We start from the raw sequence: 19,115 nt of genomic DNA on the forward strand, positions 1-19,115 counted from the left end.
ATTAAAATTGGGACAAACAAAGGCTTTGTGATCTGCTTAATTCAAAAATGGTTCTTAATTTTTTGTTAATTAATTACAATTAATCATGCCTGTTCATTAAGGGTTAAGGCTAATTTAAATAGATTTAATTTAATAATTACAGATGAATATAATTCGAAAATTGTTACCTTAAGATATTTTTTTATATAAAAAAATATTAAAAATGTAAAAAAATTATCTTATAATAATATATCTCGTTCAATTATTGAATATTTTAATTATTATTTATATTTTCTAGACCTATGGATGGGCCTGGGATAAGCCTGCCCAAGCCCAGCCCATCAGCAATTTAATTTTAGGTAAAAATAATAAAATATTATTAAAATTTTAAACCGCCGCCAAACCAAAAATAATAGCGCGGGAACTTCTTTCATTTCTCTCTCCCTCCCTCTCTTTCTTTCTCTCAATGGCCAACTTCGAAGCTCCGTCTTTCTCTCTCGGGCTCGACCTCGACCCCGACACGGAGCCCCGGTCACCGACCGGGAATCACCCCGGACCCATCTTAGCCCCGGATTCTTCGGCGAGCTTCGATGCCACCGAAGACGGTGATGACGAGTTCGGGCCTGAACAGGAAGTCAAGGACTCGGATACCCCACCGGAGCCTCCTCGGGTGTTAAAGCGGTTGCGTCGGGCCGGCGATAAATCTTCGGCGACGAAGAAAGAATCAGAGAAGCCGTTGGTTTGGAATGATGGGGATGATGAGATTGAAGAGTTCTGTTCTTCACAGGAAAAAAATGGTACCTTTTTTTCCTCCCTTTATTTGGCTGATCTTGGTGATCTATTCATTTATTAGAAGTGGGTTTTCCTTTTTCTCTCATGTTTGAAGCTAGATTTTCTGGGTTCATATTTGTTTCAAATTTATTATGTAATCTATGTTGGGAAATTTGAGGTCAAAGAGAGCTTAAATTTGGAAGGGGAAGTGTAAATTTTTAGCTCCTGGGAATAAAAGGGATGTAATTGAATACTCAAAGATAGAGGAAAAGAAAGTTTCCTGAACAACTTATGAGAATCAAAAAGAAAGATTGAAACGTTTTGCTCAATTGGAATGGGATTTTAGTTATAGTAATTTTGGTGATATTCTGAGATTTTTTATGATGGATTGATTGTTAAAAGAAATTGGGTTCGGCTTTTCTAGAAATGAATTAGAGAGCGCAAGGATATGAAGTTCTTTTTTTGTCAGTTTAACAAAGTTTTGATCAACTTTTTCATGAAGTTGGCTGTGAAATGCATATGAAGTTGTATTTTACGCTTGAGGTGTTTATGTTGGCAATCTATGGATACGCATATTAGTATATGTGCGAAAGAGCATTTCAGTTGGAGTATTATTAGCTAAGTTGATCTAATTTTGATCACAATGTTAGCAACCTGAACTTGGGTCATCTGATAATGGTTAAGCTATGGCTTTAACTAGAATGGATAACTTAGACGTGTATATATGACTGCAGTCAGGTTATATTGAAGCATATATTCACTATTTGTTTTGGGTTAAAATCCTTTGTTTGTGAATCAATAGCTTGTGCACTTGTTCCCTGCTTTATACTCTGGATTGATGCTGACTTTATAAAGTATATCTTTATTAGCAGATGTGGATTCATCAACACAAAACCATTCTGTATGTGGCAGTTCCAAGATTTCATTGAAGGGACTTGGGGTTTTGACCACTCAATCATCAGGCCAGTGTAGTTCAAGGAAAAAGGAACAAGTTTCAGATGCCCCAGCTACTGCAAGTTTAGAGGCCAGACATGGTGGGTTGATATTTCCGAAGTTAAATATCAGTCCTCTTCGAAGATTCAAGTTACTTGACTCTGATTCTGATGGCTCTGAAGGTCCTTCTGACTGTGACGATACAAGCAAAGGAGCTTGTAAAATTGATCCACCGTCAAAGGAACAACAATCTACAATCAGTAATAAAAAGAGAAAGGCATCAGTTGTTACACCTCAAAATGAGGATTTATGGAAAGATTTCACTCCAATTAATACTTCTCATATTCCAACACCTGCTTTTGATGAGGTCTTTAAAGAATATTTTCAATCTGTCAAGGATACGAATGCAGCTCAGAAGCTTGAGAACCAAAAGTTTGAGGAACTCTTGAATTTGGATGACCCCCTGCCTCCGGCACATTGTTACTTTTTCCATGATGATCCAAGAATCCAGAAATTAGTCCGCAGTCGCTTACCCTTCTTCTCCCCATTGCACATGGTCAAGAACGGAGGAAATCAACAACATAATGTGTCGGTTATTGATTACATGTAAGTAACTTTAAAACCTATCCGTTTTTCTGTATTTTATACCCATTGCTTTATACTCCTGTATTCAACTTCATTCTGTTCATTATGCACTTAAGTGCTTAATGTGGCTGCAGGAGTCAATTCAGCAATGGAGAATCTTCTAAACAGAGAGGATCTCAAAAAGGTGGTGGCAAGAAATGTTCAATGAGTAGAAGAAAAAAATCAAAAAATTCAAAGGCTGAAGAAACTGCTTCTGAAGGCTGGGTAGATCTGAAAAGCAGTGCAGCTATTCCAAAGAATGCTGGGAAGAGAAGGGTTCATGCTAGTGATCAACCTGCTGGTCACTGGTACACATCTCCAGAGGGAAGGAAGGTTTGTTAAAAATGTTGCAGTTTGCATTTGCATTGCACTTTTTCTTGCACTTCGATGTCTAAACATAATTATGTATCCCATGCACCTCTGAATCCAACCATTTGCATTTGAAGAGATGATGCCTTTGATTCTATTTAGCAAAATTACCGTAAATTTGTATTATGTCATGGTAAAAGTAGAACTTGGTTGTAGTAGTGTCAATCTTGCTGCAATATTTCATTTTGATAATGTCATTATTCTGCTGCAGGTTTATGTCTCAAGAAGTGGACAGGAATTATCGGGTCAAATGGCCTATAGGCATTATCGGAAGGTAACATACACAAACACAGTTTTACTTTTCTGAAACTTAAAGCCCCTGGCCTGCTCTTAGCTGACTCTGCCATTCATTTCCCTCTTCTCTTAGAAGCAATGCCATTGGCTAAGGCCTATTGAGACACTGATGATTTAAAGACGTTCCTCTTGAAGTTATGCTGGTATCTTATTTAAGTCAACTTTTTGTTGTTAACACAGGAGAGTGGAGCTGGCTTTAGGAAGTCCAAAAAGAAACGCAATGCCAAGAAGAAAAAATGATGATCAATGCCTTCGTATGTGCCAATGTATTTCCCTTATGGTCTTTTTGTTTGTGCTGTAAATGTTGTAAAATGTTTCAACGATAGTGTTTACTTGCTTTCCTATTTGTCCATTCAATGAATAGGTGATTCAATTTTAAATTTAACTTTCCCCAAATTCAATATGAGCAGATCCCATTTTACACCAACTCTGAGCTAGTAGTTGGGGAATGTGTTTACAAGTCTTAAGCTGATGCAAAATCGCCTGCAAAAAGGGCATTTACGTGTTAATCTTGGAAAACTCCATGTCTATATTACGTATAAAGGGGTAACCCAAATTAAAAGATAAAACATCCAAAAAATGAATATGTGGTATGCTTAACATTCAAAGTTATCAGATGATAAGAGTTGAAGCATGTTTGCTTCTAGTACCTGTAAGATACAGTAATACACCTGTTTTCAGGAACTACTATCCTATCTATCATCTATGTAACAAGACCTTTGAATAATATGAGAGAAGATATGGTTCAAAAAAAAATAGACCCTCTGATACTTGTATGTCCTTCCTCGTGTATCTAATGAAACCCGACTGTATTGGTAGGCTCTACTAAATTATAACAAACTTTTCTAATGAATTACTATGCCTCAAAAGCCAAATGTATATTAGCTGGTGTAAGCCCCCATACACTGAATTTGGGATGAGGTCTTGCATTGTCAAACTTGATGTGATCAGGGTGCTCTTCTAATTACTGTAAGTGTGAATTGTAAACTTTTCCAAGGAGGTTTCCTATGCATTTAACCTATACTTGCTGGTCCGAGCCCTTGTTCTCCGAATCCGGATGAGAAGCCTTGGGTGTCATTATATGCTTACACTTCCTGAAACCAATTAAACAAGAATTAGTAGATGACATCTAAGATCCTCTAAAGTAAAATTGTTCCAACAAGTCAAACGTGAACAGCAAAAATTTGAATGAGAAGTGAAAATTAGAAGCACAAAATAAGTACATGTTTAGATCCTCAGTCCTGCTCTTGATCTCACTTGACCATAAAGGTGGGTCAATGTTTTTAGGTAAAGAGTCTTGTTGTTGAGTTTTCTCTCTCAGCCATTCCTCTGCCTTATTGCACTCATTTATGATCTAAAAAACAAAAAGCCACAATCAGTTTGAACATGAGTAATGAGTAAATACTGTATTTATAATGTGTAATCACAAATTATCAAACCAATTCTCTATCCTCATTTGGCAGAGATTTTGTAGACATTCTATAAGCCACAATGCAATTCAGCAGTTCGCTTGAAGCCTGTGCTCTTGCTTCTTCATCTTTGTATCGGCTCTCAACCGGATCCACCAACTATCAGAAACAAAATAGGCAGTGAGACAAGAAGAAGAGAGCAACAGAGGTAAACTTTTTTAACATAATAAATAAGAACCTTCTGAAGATCCTCTAATTTGGAAGTGTAGGCGCCTTCCATTTCATCCTCCCCATCCTCATAAAGCCACTCCTCTGTCTCCTGTAGGCTCATGGAAATGCCCTCTTTCTCCTTGTCAGATGCAAAACTCCGATAGGTGTTGAAAAGCTTTGCATAGATATAATTAGATGTCAGCATATTGAGATAAATAGACAGAAATATAACACGTAGGTTTCAGATGTAGAGTTAAACCTTATTCCGCATTTCATAGACATAAGACTCCAAGGCGTTCTTTTTCTCTTTGGTTTGTTCCATGGTCCTGTCATGTTGAGCCAACTTAAGTTCTTTATCTTGAGCTTCTATGAGCTCAGCCTTGGTCATTGCACCATAGATGTTCTCACAAATTGGTATCTCAAGCCTCCTGGTTGCTTTATCATTGGTTTTACCATCAGTCTACATAAAAAAGATACAAATGCAAATGAACTTTGCTCTACAAGGCTTTCTCATCCATTAAGATGAGAGAGAGAATTATATCTCTGCAACGATAGGAAAAAAATATATTCATTGTCATGCTAGCAATGCATCCAAACTTTTTGGAAGAAAAATAAAACACTTTCCTGTGGCCAAATTGCGTAGTGCAGTCTTCAGACCAAGAAAGACCAGAAAGATAGCATATTAAGACTATGATTTAAAGATGATATAAACTTACTGAAGCATGTGATGGTTTGGACTGCACAGAGGTACTATCTTCACTGCCATTTGCTACATGCTGGGCCTCCTTTGTGCTCATTTCTGAATGTGTATCCTTCCTTGTAATTGAATCATCAATGTGCTCTTCTATCAACTGGAGGCAAAGTCTCTAAGAAATGAAATATCAATAAGATGGTAGAAGAAAATGTGAAATCCTACTTACCATAGCAGACTCAACAGTGACAATGCCATGAAGGTTTAATTGAACTTTGACTTTAACCCTTGCCCTTTCAATATGGGAGCTTTGAAAAGGGCCAATCTGCAAAACCAAACCATCATCACCCTATAAGCCACTATGTTTCTGTCAACAAGTTATATGCATTTTTTTTTTTTTGAAAAGTAGAAATTTTATTAATTTCAAAAGCTTACATGTCATAAAAAATCTTGAATCTTATAGATAAAAGACTTTTAGTGACATAAGAAGTCAAGCAACAAGTTATATGCATTTAAGGTACACATACCGTGAAGCAACTTATTTTAGAAGATACGTCAGAAGGCAGTTCATTTGGATTAACATAAAACACTTCCAAATGGAACAAACTACTTCGCTGTAATTGTAGTACTTTAACACTTGGAATTGGCTGGCCTCTTGGAAACAACACACCATCTGACCCCTGGGAAATTGGGCTTTCATTTGAAGAGCATCCTATGGAGAATGGAATACAATCTTGAACCTACGGAAAAATAAAAAGGAGATTGCCTTTACTATATTAAAGAATACATAAAATAAGCAAAAAAAGGTTCCTCATATGGGAGAGAACACGCAGTGCTTAACCTTGGATCTCTGTTATATTATGGAGAATGAGTAATAATGGGGAAAATGTGTATGCAAAAGTTGCAGTAAACTTTTGGGCTGCATATTATAAGCATATATATAAATGCTGAAGCTATAACCATATATGTAAACATGATGAAGTTAGAAATAAAATGTGAACAGAAGAAACAACCACGTTTGAGAGCAAACATTAGAAGTAATGCAGAGGATTATACTTTTGACCCAGTCACAAACCTCATAATCTCTAACCCGGAAAACTGGACTGAGCATTGCACATTGGAGAGCACATCCGCGTGCCACACACTCACTTGCATTTATTGTCCGACCGGGTTCTCTCCTAAATAGAGAAGCTAACTGTCTTGTTATAGCTGGTATCCTGGACCCTGATCCAACAAGCTCAACAGCATGGATTTTCTCCACAGTCAACCCTGCATCAGCTAAAGCTTTAATACAAGGAATGTTAATCCTCTCTAACAACTGGGAAGCCAACTTCTCAAATTCCTCCCTCCTAATGAAACCTTTGACATCCTTTTCATCCATCAAACACTCAATATTTAGAGGTGCCTCTGCATTTGCACTCAAAACCTTCTTCAGTTTTTCACATGCTGCCCTTAACCTGATACAAGCCCTCACATTAGAGTACACATCTATATTATACTGCTCCTTGAAATGTGCTGCAAAATGACTAAACAAAATCTCATCAAAATTCCTTCCCCCCAAGCTGCAATCAAAAGCATGTGATAGTATCCTCATATGTCCAGCCTCAAATGACACAATGGAGACCTGGGTATCACAATGACCAATATCAACAAATGCAACATATGTTGGGCCAGCATTGGATAAATCCGTTTTATAAATCCCATAACCAAGTGCAGTTGCAGTGCAGTCATGCATCAATCTCAGAGGCTTCAACCCTGCAATTGCAGCAGCATCCAGGTAGACACGTCTTTGCAAGTCAGTGAAGTAAGATGGAATCCCAATAACACAATCCAAAACAGAAACTCCCAAATTTGTCTCTGTTATATATTTCAGATGTGCAAAGAGCATTGCCATAATCTGCACTGGTGTAAATCTATGTGTCTCACCTAAATACTTCAAGTGAATCAAAATGCCACCATCCTGACCCTCTGAAGTTTCAAAGGGTAACAATCTTAACTCTTTCTGTACATCAGGTTCCCTGAACTTCCTACCAATCAACCTTTTCACTTGAGATACCGTGGTTTGCGGGTGCATCATAGCAGACGCAGCACCAGCAGAGCCGAGAAACCTCTGCTTCTCTCCGAAGCATACCACTGCTGGAGTTTCACGTTTAGATTCATCATTCAGCAACACATCAACGCCCCTTTGCTTTACAGCAGCAATAACACAGTTCTCATTTCCAATATCAAAACCTACAACACTCATTTCAACTCACCAAAAACAAGACCTTTATCCAAAACTCACCAAGGAAAAGAACTTGATTGAATCAAACTCTACAGCTAAATTTCATTAAATTTCTTAAAGAGTTCCTCCTTAAACATCAAAGCATCACCACCGAACGCTACAAAGATAGAAATCACATTAAACCATTAGCAATTTGCTTAATTTCTAAATAAAAGTAACTAATAAAACAAAACAAAACAAATTTGTCTCTCCAATGATTGAATTACAACAGAAACAAAAAAGGCACCAAATTTGAAGCTTTTTAGAAAAAATTTTTGCCACAAAACAACTATAACCCAAGACCCAATTCGCCATTTTGCTTCTATTTCATGAAAAACCGAATAAAATCCATATATTAACAAAATTAAAAAGAAAAATCCAACCCCAACAAATTTCAGAAAAGAACAAAAAAAATGTTTTAGCTTTAACGGAACCATACTTTACCTGATGGAGGAACAATCTTCTGATGAGAATAAGAAGAAAGTGAAACTGAAACCAAGAGAAATGGAGTGCGGGGCTCTCTTAGTTTAAGGCAAATAGCTAGCTTTAGGATGAGAGTTCCTGACAACGCAAGAAATGATAAATGAGGTGGATGATGAAAGGCAGCTAAGGTTCTGATGGGGAGGATAAACAAAACCACCAAGGATGCTGTAGTGGATCTGCGTGGTGAGCTCGGGAACCGAAGGAGAAGGAGCTTTGTTAGGCCAAGTGCGCATATGGGATCGGCACCGTAGTGGCAGAGAGCTGCGCGGTCAATGGAATTTTGGTTCTCAAGTTTCTGTTTCTATTAATTTTATTTTACTTTATTCATTTACCAATATGTCACCTTTATTTACCCATTTTATTTACCAATATTTACCATAAAGATTAATAAAATTATCCCTGGGAACAGTGTCCTATTGAGGTTAGAAACATCATATGTTCTACTCGTTTGAATATGAAGTACTACCATTTGGGTTTTGTTGCTTAGAGGTTTATAGAGAACTATGGCCGTGGATGGGTACCATAGAGAGGTTTCCCACTACACTGAAATCACCAACAAGCGATTCGATGTAACCAAAAAAATACTGGGGAGAGCTTGAAGAGTTGTCTCTTCGGATCCAATTGCAAGAACCTGACTAAATTACACATCTTTGCCTCACCTTTATCATCAACAGCAAGTCGTTTACACTTCATTCTAGATGAGAACAATGCCTCGATTATAGCAGAACATCTGCTGCAGCTCAGGGTATTCAACATAGACGGAACAAAGTTGTACAAATTTGGAGCTCAGACTCTCTTGTCCGAAAGCAAAAATCTGACAGAACTTGAGACTTTGTCGTGGAGTCGTTGATCCACCAATTTCTTTCCTAATCATAACCCCCAAAATGAAATTATTGCAAAAGATTATGCCAATGGAAATTAGAAGTGACAAGGTGACGAACTGTACGAAGGCAGGGTTCACAAGTTCATCAGAAGATAGATCACGTTGTACTGCAAAAGAGTTGGTAAATCAATTATGCACAGGGTACGTAGTAGAAATTGTGATGCCACATAGTCTGTCAATGATATGGTGATTCAATTCTAAATTTAAGATAACGCAAGATTGCTGCAAATAACGCAAGATTGCTGCAAATAAGGCATTTACCTGTTAATTTTGGAAAACTCCATGTCTATGTCATGTATAAAGGGAATAACCCAAATTAAAAGATAAAATATCCAAAAAAGGAAACTGTGGTAAGGAAAATGTGGTAAGCTTAACATTCAAAGTTATCAGATGATAAGAAAATAGATCATCTGTCTTAGGGAATATCCCATCGATCATCTGTCTTCAGGTAGCTGAAGCTGTAAAAGAAAATAGAATTAGAAAACAAAAAATACCCCCATGATACTTGTATGTCCTTGTGTAAATCTAACGAAAAGCCTTACTGTATTGGTATACTCTACCAAGTTACAACAAACTTTTCTAATGAATTACTATTCCTCAAAAGCCAAACGTAAATCAACTGGTCCAAGCCCCCATACACTGAATTTGGGATGAGGTCTTGCAGGGTCAAACTTAATTGTGATCAGTGTGCTTTTCGAATTACTGTGAGTGTGAACTGTAAACTTTTCCAAGGAGGTTTCCTACGCATTTAACCTATACTTCCTGGTCCCATCCCTTGTTCTCTGAATCCGGATGAGAAGCCTTGTGTGTAATATGCTTATATTTCCTGAAGCAGATTAAAAAAAATATTAGTAGATGATATCTAATATCCTTTGAAGTAAAATTGTTCCAACAAGTCAAAGGTGAACAGAAAAAATTTGAAGGAGAAGTGAAAATTAGAAGCACAAAATAAGTACATGTTTAGATCCTCAGTCCTGCTCTTGATCGCACTTGACCATAATAGTGGGTCAATGTTCTTAGGTAAAGAGTCTTGTTGTTGAGTTTTCTCTCTCAGCCATTCCTCTGCCTTATTGCACTCGTTTATGATCTGAAAAACAAAAAGCAACTATCAGTTTGAACATGAGGAATGAGTAACTATTGCATTTATAATGTGTAATCACAAATTATCAAACCAATTCTCTATCCTCATTTGGCAGAGCTTTTGTAGACATTCTATAATCCACAATGCACTTCAGCAGATCACTTGAAGCCTGTGCTCTTGCTTCTTCATCTTTGTATCGGCTCTCAACTGGATCCACCAACTATTAAGAAACAAAATAGGCAGTGGGATAAGACGAAGAGAGCAACAAAGGTAAACTTTAGGATTAACATAATAAATAACAACCTTCTTAAGATCCTCTAATTTGGAAGTGTAAGCGCCTTCCGTTTCATCCTCCCCATCCTCATAAAGCCACTCCTCTGTCTCCTGTAGGCTCTTGGAAATCCCCTCTTTCTCCTCGTCAGATGCAAAACTTCGATAGGAGTTGAAAAGCTTCACATAGATATAATTACAGGTCAGCATATTGAGAAAAATTAGACAGAAATATGACACTTATGTTTCAGATGTAGAGTTAAACCTTATTCCGCATTTCATAGACATAAGACTCCAAGGCATTCTTTCTCTCTTTGGTTTGTTCCATGGTCCTGTCATGTTGAGCCAACTTTAGTTCTTTATCTTGAGCTTCTATGAGCTCAGCCTTGGTCATTGCACCATATATGTTCTCACAAATTGGTATCTCAAGCCTCCTGGTTGCTTTATCATTGGGTCTACCATCAGCCTACATAAAAAAGAATATAAACGCAAATGAACTTTGCTCTACAAGGCTTTCTCCTCTATCAAGATGAGAGAGAGAATTTGCAAGGGTAGAAACAAAATATACTCCTGCTCGTGCTAGCAGTGTATCCAAACTTTTTGGAAGAAAAATAAAACACTTTCCTGCAGCCAAATTGCATAGCGCAGTCTTCAGACCAAGAAAAACCAGAAAGATGGCACATTAAGACTGATTTAAAGATGATACAAACTTACTGAAGCATGTGATGGTTTGGACCGCACAGTGGTACTATCTTCACTGCTGTTTGTCACATGCTGAGCCTCCTTTGTGCTCATTTCTGAATGCGTATCCTCCCTTGTAATTGAATCATCTACATGCTCTTCTATCAACTGGAGGCAAAATCTCTCAGAAATGAAATATCAATAAGATGGCAGAAGAAAATGTGAAATCTTACTTACAATAGCTGACTCAACAGTGACGATGCCATGAAGGTTTAATTGAACTTTGACTTTAACCCTTGCCCTTTCAATATGGGAGCTTTGAAAAGGGCCAATCTGCAAAACCCAACGATCATCAACCTATAAGCCACTCTGTTTCCTTCAAACAAGCAACATCCATTTAAGGTAGGCATACCGTGAAGCAACATATTTTAGAGGATACGCCAGAAGGCAGTTCATTTGGATTAACATAGAATGCTTCCAAATGGAACAAACTACTTCGCTGTAATTGTAGAACTTTAACACTTGGAATTGGCTGGCCTCTTGGAAACAACACACCATCTGACCCCTGGGAAATTGGGCTTTCATTTGAGGAGAATCCTATGGAGAATGGAATACAATCTTGAACCTATGGAAAAATAAAAAGGAAATTGCCTTCACAATATTAAAGGATGCATAAAATAAGCAAAAAATAGTTCCTCATTTGGGAGAGAACATGCAATGGTTAACCCTTGATCTCTGTTATATCATGGAGAATGAGCAATAGCGGGGAAAATGTGTATGCAAGAGTTGCAGTAAAGTTTTGGGCTTCAAATTATAACCATATATGTAAACATGATAAAGTTAGTAATAAACTGTGAACAGAAGAAACAACCACGTTTGAAAGCAAACATTAGAAGTAATGCAGAGGATTATACTTTTGACCCAGTTACAAACCTCATAATCTCTAACCCGGAAAACTGGACTAAGCATTGCACATTGGAGAGCACATCCACGTGCCACACACTCACTTGCATTTATTGTCCGACCTGGTTCTCTCCTAAATAGAGAAGCTAACTGTCTTGTTATAGCTGGTATCCTGGACCCTGATCCAACAAGCTCAACAGCATGGATTTTCTCCACAGTCAACCCTGCATCAGCTAAAGCTTTAATACAAGGAATGTTAATCCTCTCTAACAACTGGGAAGCCAACTTCTCAAATTCCTCCCTCCTAATGAAACCTTTGACATCCTTTTCATCCATCAAACACTCAATATTTAGAGGTGCCTCTGCATTTGCACTCAAAACCTTCTTCAGTTTCTCACATGCTGCCCTTAACCTGATACAAGCCCTCACATTAGAGTACACATCTATATTATACTGCTCCTTGAAATGTGCTGCAAAATGACTAAACAAAATCTCATCAAAATTCCTTCCCCCCAAGCTGCAATCAAAAGCATGTGATAGTATCCTCATGTGTCCAGCCTCAAATGACACAATGGAGACCTGGGTATCACAATGACCAATATCAACAAATGCAACATATGTTGGGCCTGCATTGGATAAATCCGTTTTATAAATCCCATAGCCAAGTGCAGTTGCAGTGCAGTCATGCATCAATCTCAGAGGCTTCAACCCTGCAATTGCAGCAGCATCCAGGTAGGCACGTCTTTGCAAGTCAGTGAAGTAAGATGGAATCCCAATAACACAATCTAAAACAGAAACTCCCAAATTTGCCTCGGCTATATACTTCAGATGTGCAAAGAGCATTGCCATAATCTGCAACGGCGTAAATCTATGTGTCTCACCTAAATACTTCAATTGAATCAAAATGCCACCATCCTGACCCTCTGAAGTTTCAAATGTTAACAATCTTAACTCATTCTGAACATCAGGATCCTTGAATTTCCTACCAATCAACCTTTTCACTTGAGATACCATAGTTTTTGGGTGCATCATAGCAGAAGCAGCACCGGCAGAGCCTAGGAACCTCTGCTTCTCTCCGAAGCATACCACTGCCGGAGTTTCACGTTTGGATTCGTCATTCAGCAACACATCAACGCCCCTTTGCTTTACAGCAGAAATAACACAGTTCTCATTCCCAATATCAAAACCTACAACACTCATTTCAACTCACCGAAAAAAGAGACCTTTATCCAAAACTCACCAAAGAAAAGAACTTGATTGAATCAAACTCTACAGCTAAATTTCATTAAATTTCTTAAGGAGTTCCTCCTTAAACCTCAAAGCATCACCACTGAAAGCTACAAAGCTGGAAATCACATTAGACCATTAGCAATTTGCTTAATTTCTAAATACAAGTAACTAATAAAACAAAATGAAATTTGTCTTTCCAATGATTGAATTACAACAGAAACTAAAAAGGCACCAAATTTGAAGCTTTTTTGAAACTTTTTTTGCCACAAAACAACTATAACCCAAAACCCAATTCGTCATTTTGTTTCTATTTCATCAAAAACCGAATAAAATCCATATCCTTAACAAAATTAAAAAGAAAAATCCAAAGCCAACAAATTTCGGAAAAGAACAAAAGAGGTTTTAGCTTTAAGTGAAAGGGAACCATAATTTACCTGGTGCAGGAACAACCTTTTGATGAGGATAAGAAGAAAGTGAAATTGAAACCCGAGGAAATTGAGAGAGGAAATGCGGGTACCGTTTTAAGCTTTAATGTTTGCACGTTGTCTGGAACGAGTGCTAAACTAGTGGTAAATGATGCAAAATGTTCATTTTTAAGGGGCTTCTTTGAAATTGTTAATTTTTTTGTTAAGAGTTGTTCAAGTGTTGACAAAATGGTCAAATAAATCTTTAAACTATTTAAAAAAAATTTAAATTTTTTTATTTTTTAATACTTTCAATTAAGTTTTTATATTTTTATTTTAAGTTTAATAAATTTTTATAACTAATAATTTTATAATTTTTAATAATTAAAATATTATTTATCATTTTATATTTATATGACATTGACATAACGTCAACGTAGAAAATAAAAAAGGTTACATGGTCATGTTATAATGATAATATAGTATATCAAATCATCATTAATTATAATATATCAACATGTAATATCATTATTAATTATAATATATATTAACATGTTATGTTAATATTACACGACATATAATGACAATGGACGTTTTGATTAAGTCAATAATTAATTATAAAAACTTATTTAATGTAAAACAAAAATATAAATGTTTATTTAATTTAAAATAAAAATATAAGAATTTAATTGAGTGTAATAAAAATATAAAAAATTTATTTAAATTTTCATGAATAAATTAAGTACTTTTTTAGATAATTTATCTTAATTTTTTTAAAATATGTTAAATAAGTAAACAAGTTGCAATTTTTTTTATCAATGGTTGAATAAAAACCTTTAAATTTAATGACTATTATTCAATAGCCTTAACTATCCAATCTCACTTGGATTTTTGTTTCAAACGTGCTTATTTTCTTATAGAACCATAAATATATTTTCACAATAAGAAAATTATCGAAAAAAATGAATAAGCATAAGAATTCAAAAAAAAAAGAGTAAGTATAACTCATAATTTAAAAAAAAAAAGATGTCCATTTTTTTATTCAATATTTCATTTTTAATGTTAGATTTTGCTGTCAAGGGCCCAATTAGTATTAATGACTTAATTTAGAGGGATTCAAAATAAAAATTCAAGAACTTAATTGAATGTAACAAAAGTATAAGATTTATTTGAATATTTAATCATATAATTACGATTAAATTATATAATTAGTCTCTGTATTTTATAAAAAAATGTGATTTTAATTCTTATACAATAATTTGAGTAAATTAAGTCCTTGTATTTTTTTTGTTTATTAATTTCAGTTTTTAACTTTAACACCATTAAATTTCATCATTAAATTAATGACTTGGCATTTTGACCAAATTGACATGCTATTTTTTGTTGGCATGGCTGCGGTTGTATATGACATGGCATGATAATGTTGATGTTGTGCTCGTTGACATGGCAAAAAAAGTCGATGTGGTAGCTGCTAATGTGGCAAAAATGCTAATAGGTGGAATCCTTAAATTTTAACCGAAGACATCCTAACTCTAAATTAGCGTAGATTATCCAAAAATTAAAAGTGAAAGAATGTATTCCTGCGTTGTCTGCATTGCGTCCAATGGTGTTTCGATCAATGGTACTAATTAGAGATCCTGAGCCATCTTCCCTAACTCTGAAGATACCAGGTTGTTGCTGAAATCCAAAACGATTCCAAGTGATAATGGTAGAATCCGTTCCGCAGGATTTGTGTTGTTTGAAGATTTCCTACAGGTCGGGGAATATCATCTCCAAATCTTAGGACACTAGGTCGCACCAATGCATCAGTAAAAGGGACTAGGCAGTATGAGAACCGACGAGTACTAATGCCTTTACTAGCTAACTGGTTTGCTAGTGAATTTGGTGCCGAGCTTAATCCTAGAATTCCTGAAATCTCCCCATTGGAAAAATATAAGTTTTGGTTATCTTTGGAGCATCCGAAAACCATATCATGAATGACTCTAGCGTGGACATTATCAACAGGAAATTGGAATGATTCGAAAGATGCAACACCTTTTGTCGTAGGTGGATTTGGACGAGAATCAACACGATGCCGAATGATGTAGACACGTTCGTTATTATGCATTTGTAGCGTTTGTTATCACCTTGACAAAGCGGGTGAGTGCAAGGAAGCTTGTGATAGCCGGTGGAGGCTTGAGAGTCATACATGGGAAGCCGCTGTCTGAAGCATTTTTTGCAAGGCCTACACTGCGTCCGAATTAGACCACTTCCGGTATCCATCAGCAACTTCACCAGATGGAGTCGGCTTCCGATTTTAAGCTCTACCACATATAAATGATTATCAGGAACGCGACCTATTGGTACACGGACGGTATCAAGATCTGCTGTTGCATTGGGACTCAAAACAGAATCCAAACATTGAGCTCTAAATTCTGACACTTGTAACAATCTTTTGATTCTTTCAATTTTAGTGAGGTTTCCAGGGTACAGGGAATCCTTTCGGATGAGCTTCATGGATAGACCAGTAGGTTTGGAAGTTGCGAAAGAGACTTGGTAAAAGGCTATGAGGCAGAGAAAAAGCATAGCCTTGAAAAAAAATGGGATTGCAGCCATTTTAGAGGTTAAGAATGAGATTGTTAAACCGCTGGCTAATCAGAAGATGGAAATTGGAGTATGAGTGAAACTCCAAGAGGTACCGGCTCAGCTATGGCATTTGAATACCTTCAGGGCCATGGCAGAGTATTGGGGTGATTTCGTGGGGGTGGATAAGAGCACCTATACTAGAGAAAGGTTTGATAGAGATTATATGATGGTGAGAGTGTTGAGCAGAGCATCAATTCCAAATAAACTCCTTATTGAGGCAGAAGGGAAACTATTTTGTATCCTTGTTCGCATCGAAGGCACAGAGAGGAGTTGTGATCTTGAGTGCTACTCCAAAGGGAAAGAAATTGTCCAAGTTGTGCAGGAGCGAAATCAGGGGACGATCGGGCACGACAGAGGCCACGGCAAAGAGAGAGAAAGTCCAATTGATAAGATGGGAGAGAAGAGCAAGTCAATGTCGTGCCTAGGGATACTGACACAGGGGTCTGAAAAGCTTGGTGTGGCAGCAAATTTCAAATTAAAGCAGATACAAAGAGGTTAAACAGTGGGTTCAAGAGTAAAGGTATGCAGACTGCAGCTGTCAAGGAAGGATGACAGCTGCTTACAGGGATGGCGCAAGAAGATACTGCAATCAGGGGGTACATGTCAAGGCAGGAGTAAATTGGGCTTTTTTAACTCCAAGTCCAAAGATGAGAATTGAGAAGAGAAACGACCCAAAAATTTGGTCTAGAATTAAAAATGGGCTTCGAAATTTTGACTCTAAGAAAGCACGCAGAGAAAATTTGGGAATTAAGTAGGAAGTTGGGATTGGCTTCTCAAGAAGAGGTCATCTGCAGGCTTGTGGAATAGGAGGTAGCTCATGCAAGTAAGGAGCGTTTACCTGAACAGAATCTTCAGGGGGTTCTTCGTGGCTATGGCGAGCTTGTGGAATTGATTAATAAATTTTACTAAATTTATTAATACATTTTGAATTGATTAATTACTAATACATGATTATTCATAATTAGGTAAATTATGAAATTAATTCCCTAAACCCATCAATTAATTTAAATAAATAAATAAAACATTTTGTTATATTACTAATTTAATTAATTATTTAAATACTTATAACACATTACATACTTTAATTAACTCATTTAACACCTTAATTTATTTAAATATTTTTAAAATTAAATAATATTACTGATTTAATTAAATGCTTAATTACTAAAACAATTTTCCATTTGATTAGTTTAATTGTCTCAAATACAAAGTCCAGCACCTAATTAATTTAGATTACTAAAACATTTTTGCATTTGCTTAATTCCATTTAATTTCTCAAAATTAATTTTCAAATGTGCTTATTTCCCTACAAAACCATACATATACCTTCACAGTAAGAAAACCACCAATAAAAAAAAATAAGCATAAAAATTCAAACAAAAAAAAAAGAGTAAGCATAACTCATAATTTAAACAAATGATGTCATTTTTTTTTTCAATATTTCATCTTTAATGTTGGATTTTGCTGTTATGGACACAATTGGTATCAATAGCTTAATTGAGAAGAACTTAATTATCCCAAACTAAAATTTAGGAATTTAATTGAACATAATATAAAAAAAATATAAAACTTATTTAGATATTTAACCATATAATTATTAGTGAAAACATGTTGTATTGAAGTTAGAACTGCAAATCCTACTCAGCGTAGAACTAGACTTATATTTCCAGTATATCTAAAGCAAAGGTTGCGCAGCTTACGTGCTGAAGCCCACTTTTTATATTTTTAATTCTTCTTCTTCATACCAACATGAGTGCTTCGAAAGCTCAATATCAGCCATTCTGAAATTTAAACTTGTGGTACCCAATATTCAATCTGAAAGTTGTGGAAAGTGAAACTTCATGTTCTATGACTAATTACCCTTTTTTTTTCTTTTTCTGGTTCTTGCTTCCATATTGGATGTTGTTTGCTAACAAGAGTAGTGATGTTCCTACTTGAAGAGACAACAACTTTGATACAATGGCTAAAACCAGGATGGGAAGAAAGAAACAGAAATCGGAGACTACTTATAAGAAGAAGATGGTACAAGTTCAGCCCAAGTGGGGAGGCTTGGACGACAACCATTTGCAACAAATATTTCGATTCCTGTCTGTTAAAGATTTGATACATTCAACTACCTTGGTTTGCCATCACTGGAAGTTAGCATGTTGGGAGTTTTTGTTTTGGAAGGACCATGAGACACTTGATATAAGCTCATTGAGGTCCCTAATTGGCCGCTATGTTGTAAATGATTATCCTGACTACACCTTTACATTCCCTCCTTAGCAATAATATTTCTCTGGATCTTTCAAAATAACAACTCATTGTCATGAACAGCCTCTGCTTCAAGGACTCAATTATGTGATGAAATGGGATACAAAGGAAGGCTGCTGCCCTGTACGTATTAGAAACATCATATTTTCTACTCGTATGAACATGAAGTACTACCATTTGGCTTTTGTTGCTGAGAGGTATACCCGTATTTCATTCCTTTTTATATATAGTAATGCATTGATATGTATCGAACTATGTTCCTTTTTTTTTTTTTTTTCTGATACGACTTTATTATCTTTTACTGAATTTGATTAGGTCACCAAAGCTTGGAAAGCAGGAGCTACCAGAAGCATGTGATATCACTGTAGATCGTGTTTCAAGGATCATCCAAAAAAACTGGGGGGAGCTTGAAGAGTTGTCCCTTGGACCACTTGCACATGATTGTTCGGATCGTTTCTTTCAAAGAATATCCAATTGCAAGAACCTGACTAAATTACACATCTTTGCCTCACCTTTATCATCAACAGCAAGTCGTTTACACTTCATTCTAGATGAGAACAACGCTTCGATTATAGCAGAACATCTGCTGCAACTCAGGGTACTCAACATAGACGGAACAAAGCTGCACAAATTTGGAGTTGAGACTCTCTTGTCCGAATGCAAAAATCTGGCAGAACTTAACTTGAGACTTTGTCGAGGAGTCGTTGATCCACCAATCTCTTTCTTAATCATAACCCCAACAATGAAATTGCTGCAGAA

General features: G+C 36.3%; 3 protein-coding genes across 4 annotated transcripts; 1 reads left to right on the forward strand and 2 right to left on the reverse strand.

The window, feature by feature from the left end:
• Positions 1-412: 412 nt before the first annotated feature.
• LOC18593519 (Rho GTPase-activating protein) lies at positions 413-3,355 on the forward strand. 2 transcript variants are annotated; one of them, XM_007020783.3, is made up of 5 exons: positions 413-776; positions 1,620-2,289; positions 2,403-2,640; positions 2,888-2,950; positions 3,151-3,355. In XM_007020783.3, exons 1-5 carry the CDS (start codon positions 446-448, stop codon positions 3,208-3,210), a joined length of 1,362 nt encoding a protein of 453 aa, XP_007020845.3. In that variant the 5' UTR covers positions 413-445; the 3' UTR covers positions 3,211-3,355. The 2 variants fall into 2 exon arrangements, with proteins under 2 accessions (XP_007020845.3, XP_007020848.3); XM_007020786.3 differs by having other exon boundaries at positions 1,623-2,289.
• A 186-nt stretch (positions 3,356-3,541) lies between these two features.
• LOC18593520 (heat shock 70 kDa protein 16-like) lies at positions 3,542-8,328 on the reverse strand. The gene is made up of 10 exons (XM_007020788.3): positions 7,988-8,328; positions 6,356-7,661; positions 5,808-6,020; positions 5,510-5,605; positions 5,306-5,440; positions 4,849-5,049; positions 4,618-4,764; positions 4,410-4,538; positions 4,194-4,324; positions 3,542-4,064 (listed from the first exon to the last, which is right to left on the reverse strand). The coding sequence occupies exons 2-10, from the start codon at positions 7,523-7,525 to the stop codon at positions 3,989-3,991; spliced, it is 2,298 nt and encodes a 765-aa protein (XP_007020850.3). The 5' UTR covers positions 7,526-7,661; positions 7,988-8,328; the 3' UTR covers positions 3,542-3,988.
• A 932-nt stretch (positions 8,329-9,260) lies between these two features.
• On the reverse strand, positions 9,261-13,650 carry LOC18593521 (heat shock 70 kDa protein 16-like). The gene is made up of 10 exons (XM_007020789.3): positions 13,509-13,650; positions 11,875-13,189; positions 11,354-11,566; positions 11,179-11,274; positions 10,975-11,109; positions 10,526-10,726; positions 10,294-10,440; positions 10,082-10,210; positions 9,866-9,996; positions 9,261-9,735 (listed from the first exon to the last, which is right to left on the reverse strand). The coding sequence occupies exons 2-10, from the start codon at positions 13,042-13,044 to the stop codon at positions 9,663-9,665; spliced, it is 2,295 nt and encodes a 764-aa protein (XP_007020851.3). The 5' UTR covers positions 13,045-13,189; positions 13,509-13,650; the 3' UTR covers positions 9,261-9,662.
• Between the last annotated feature and the right edge of the window lie 5,465 nt (positions 13,651-19,115).

The sequence above is a fragment of the Theobroma cacao genome, chromosome 7 (assembly GCF_053813885.1).
Source record: "Theobroma cacao isolate CCN51 chromosome 7, ASM5381388v1, whole genome shotgun sequence".
Lineage (NCBI taxonomy): Eukaryota > Viridiplantae > Streptophyta > Magnoliopsida > Malvales > Malvaceae > Theobroma > Theobroma cacao.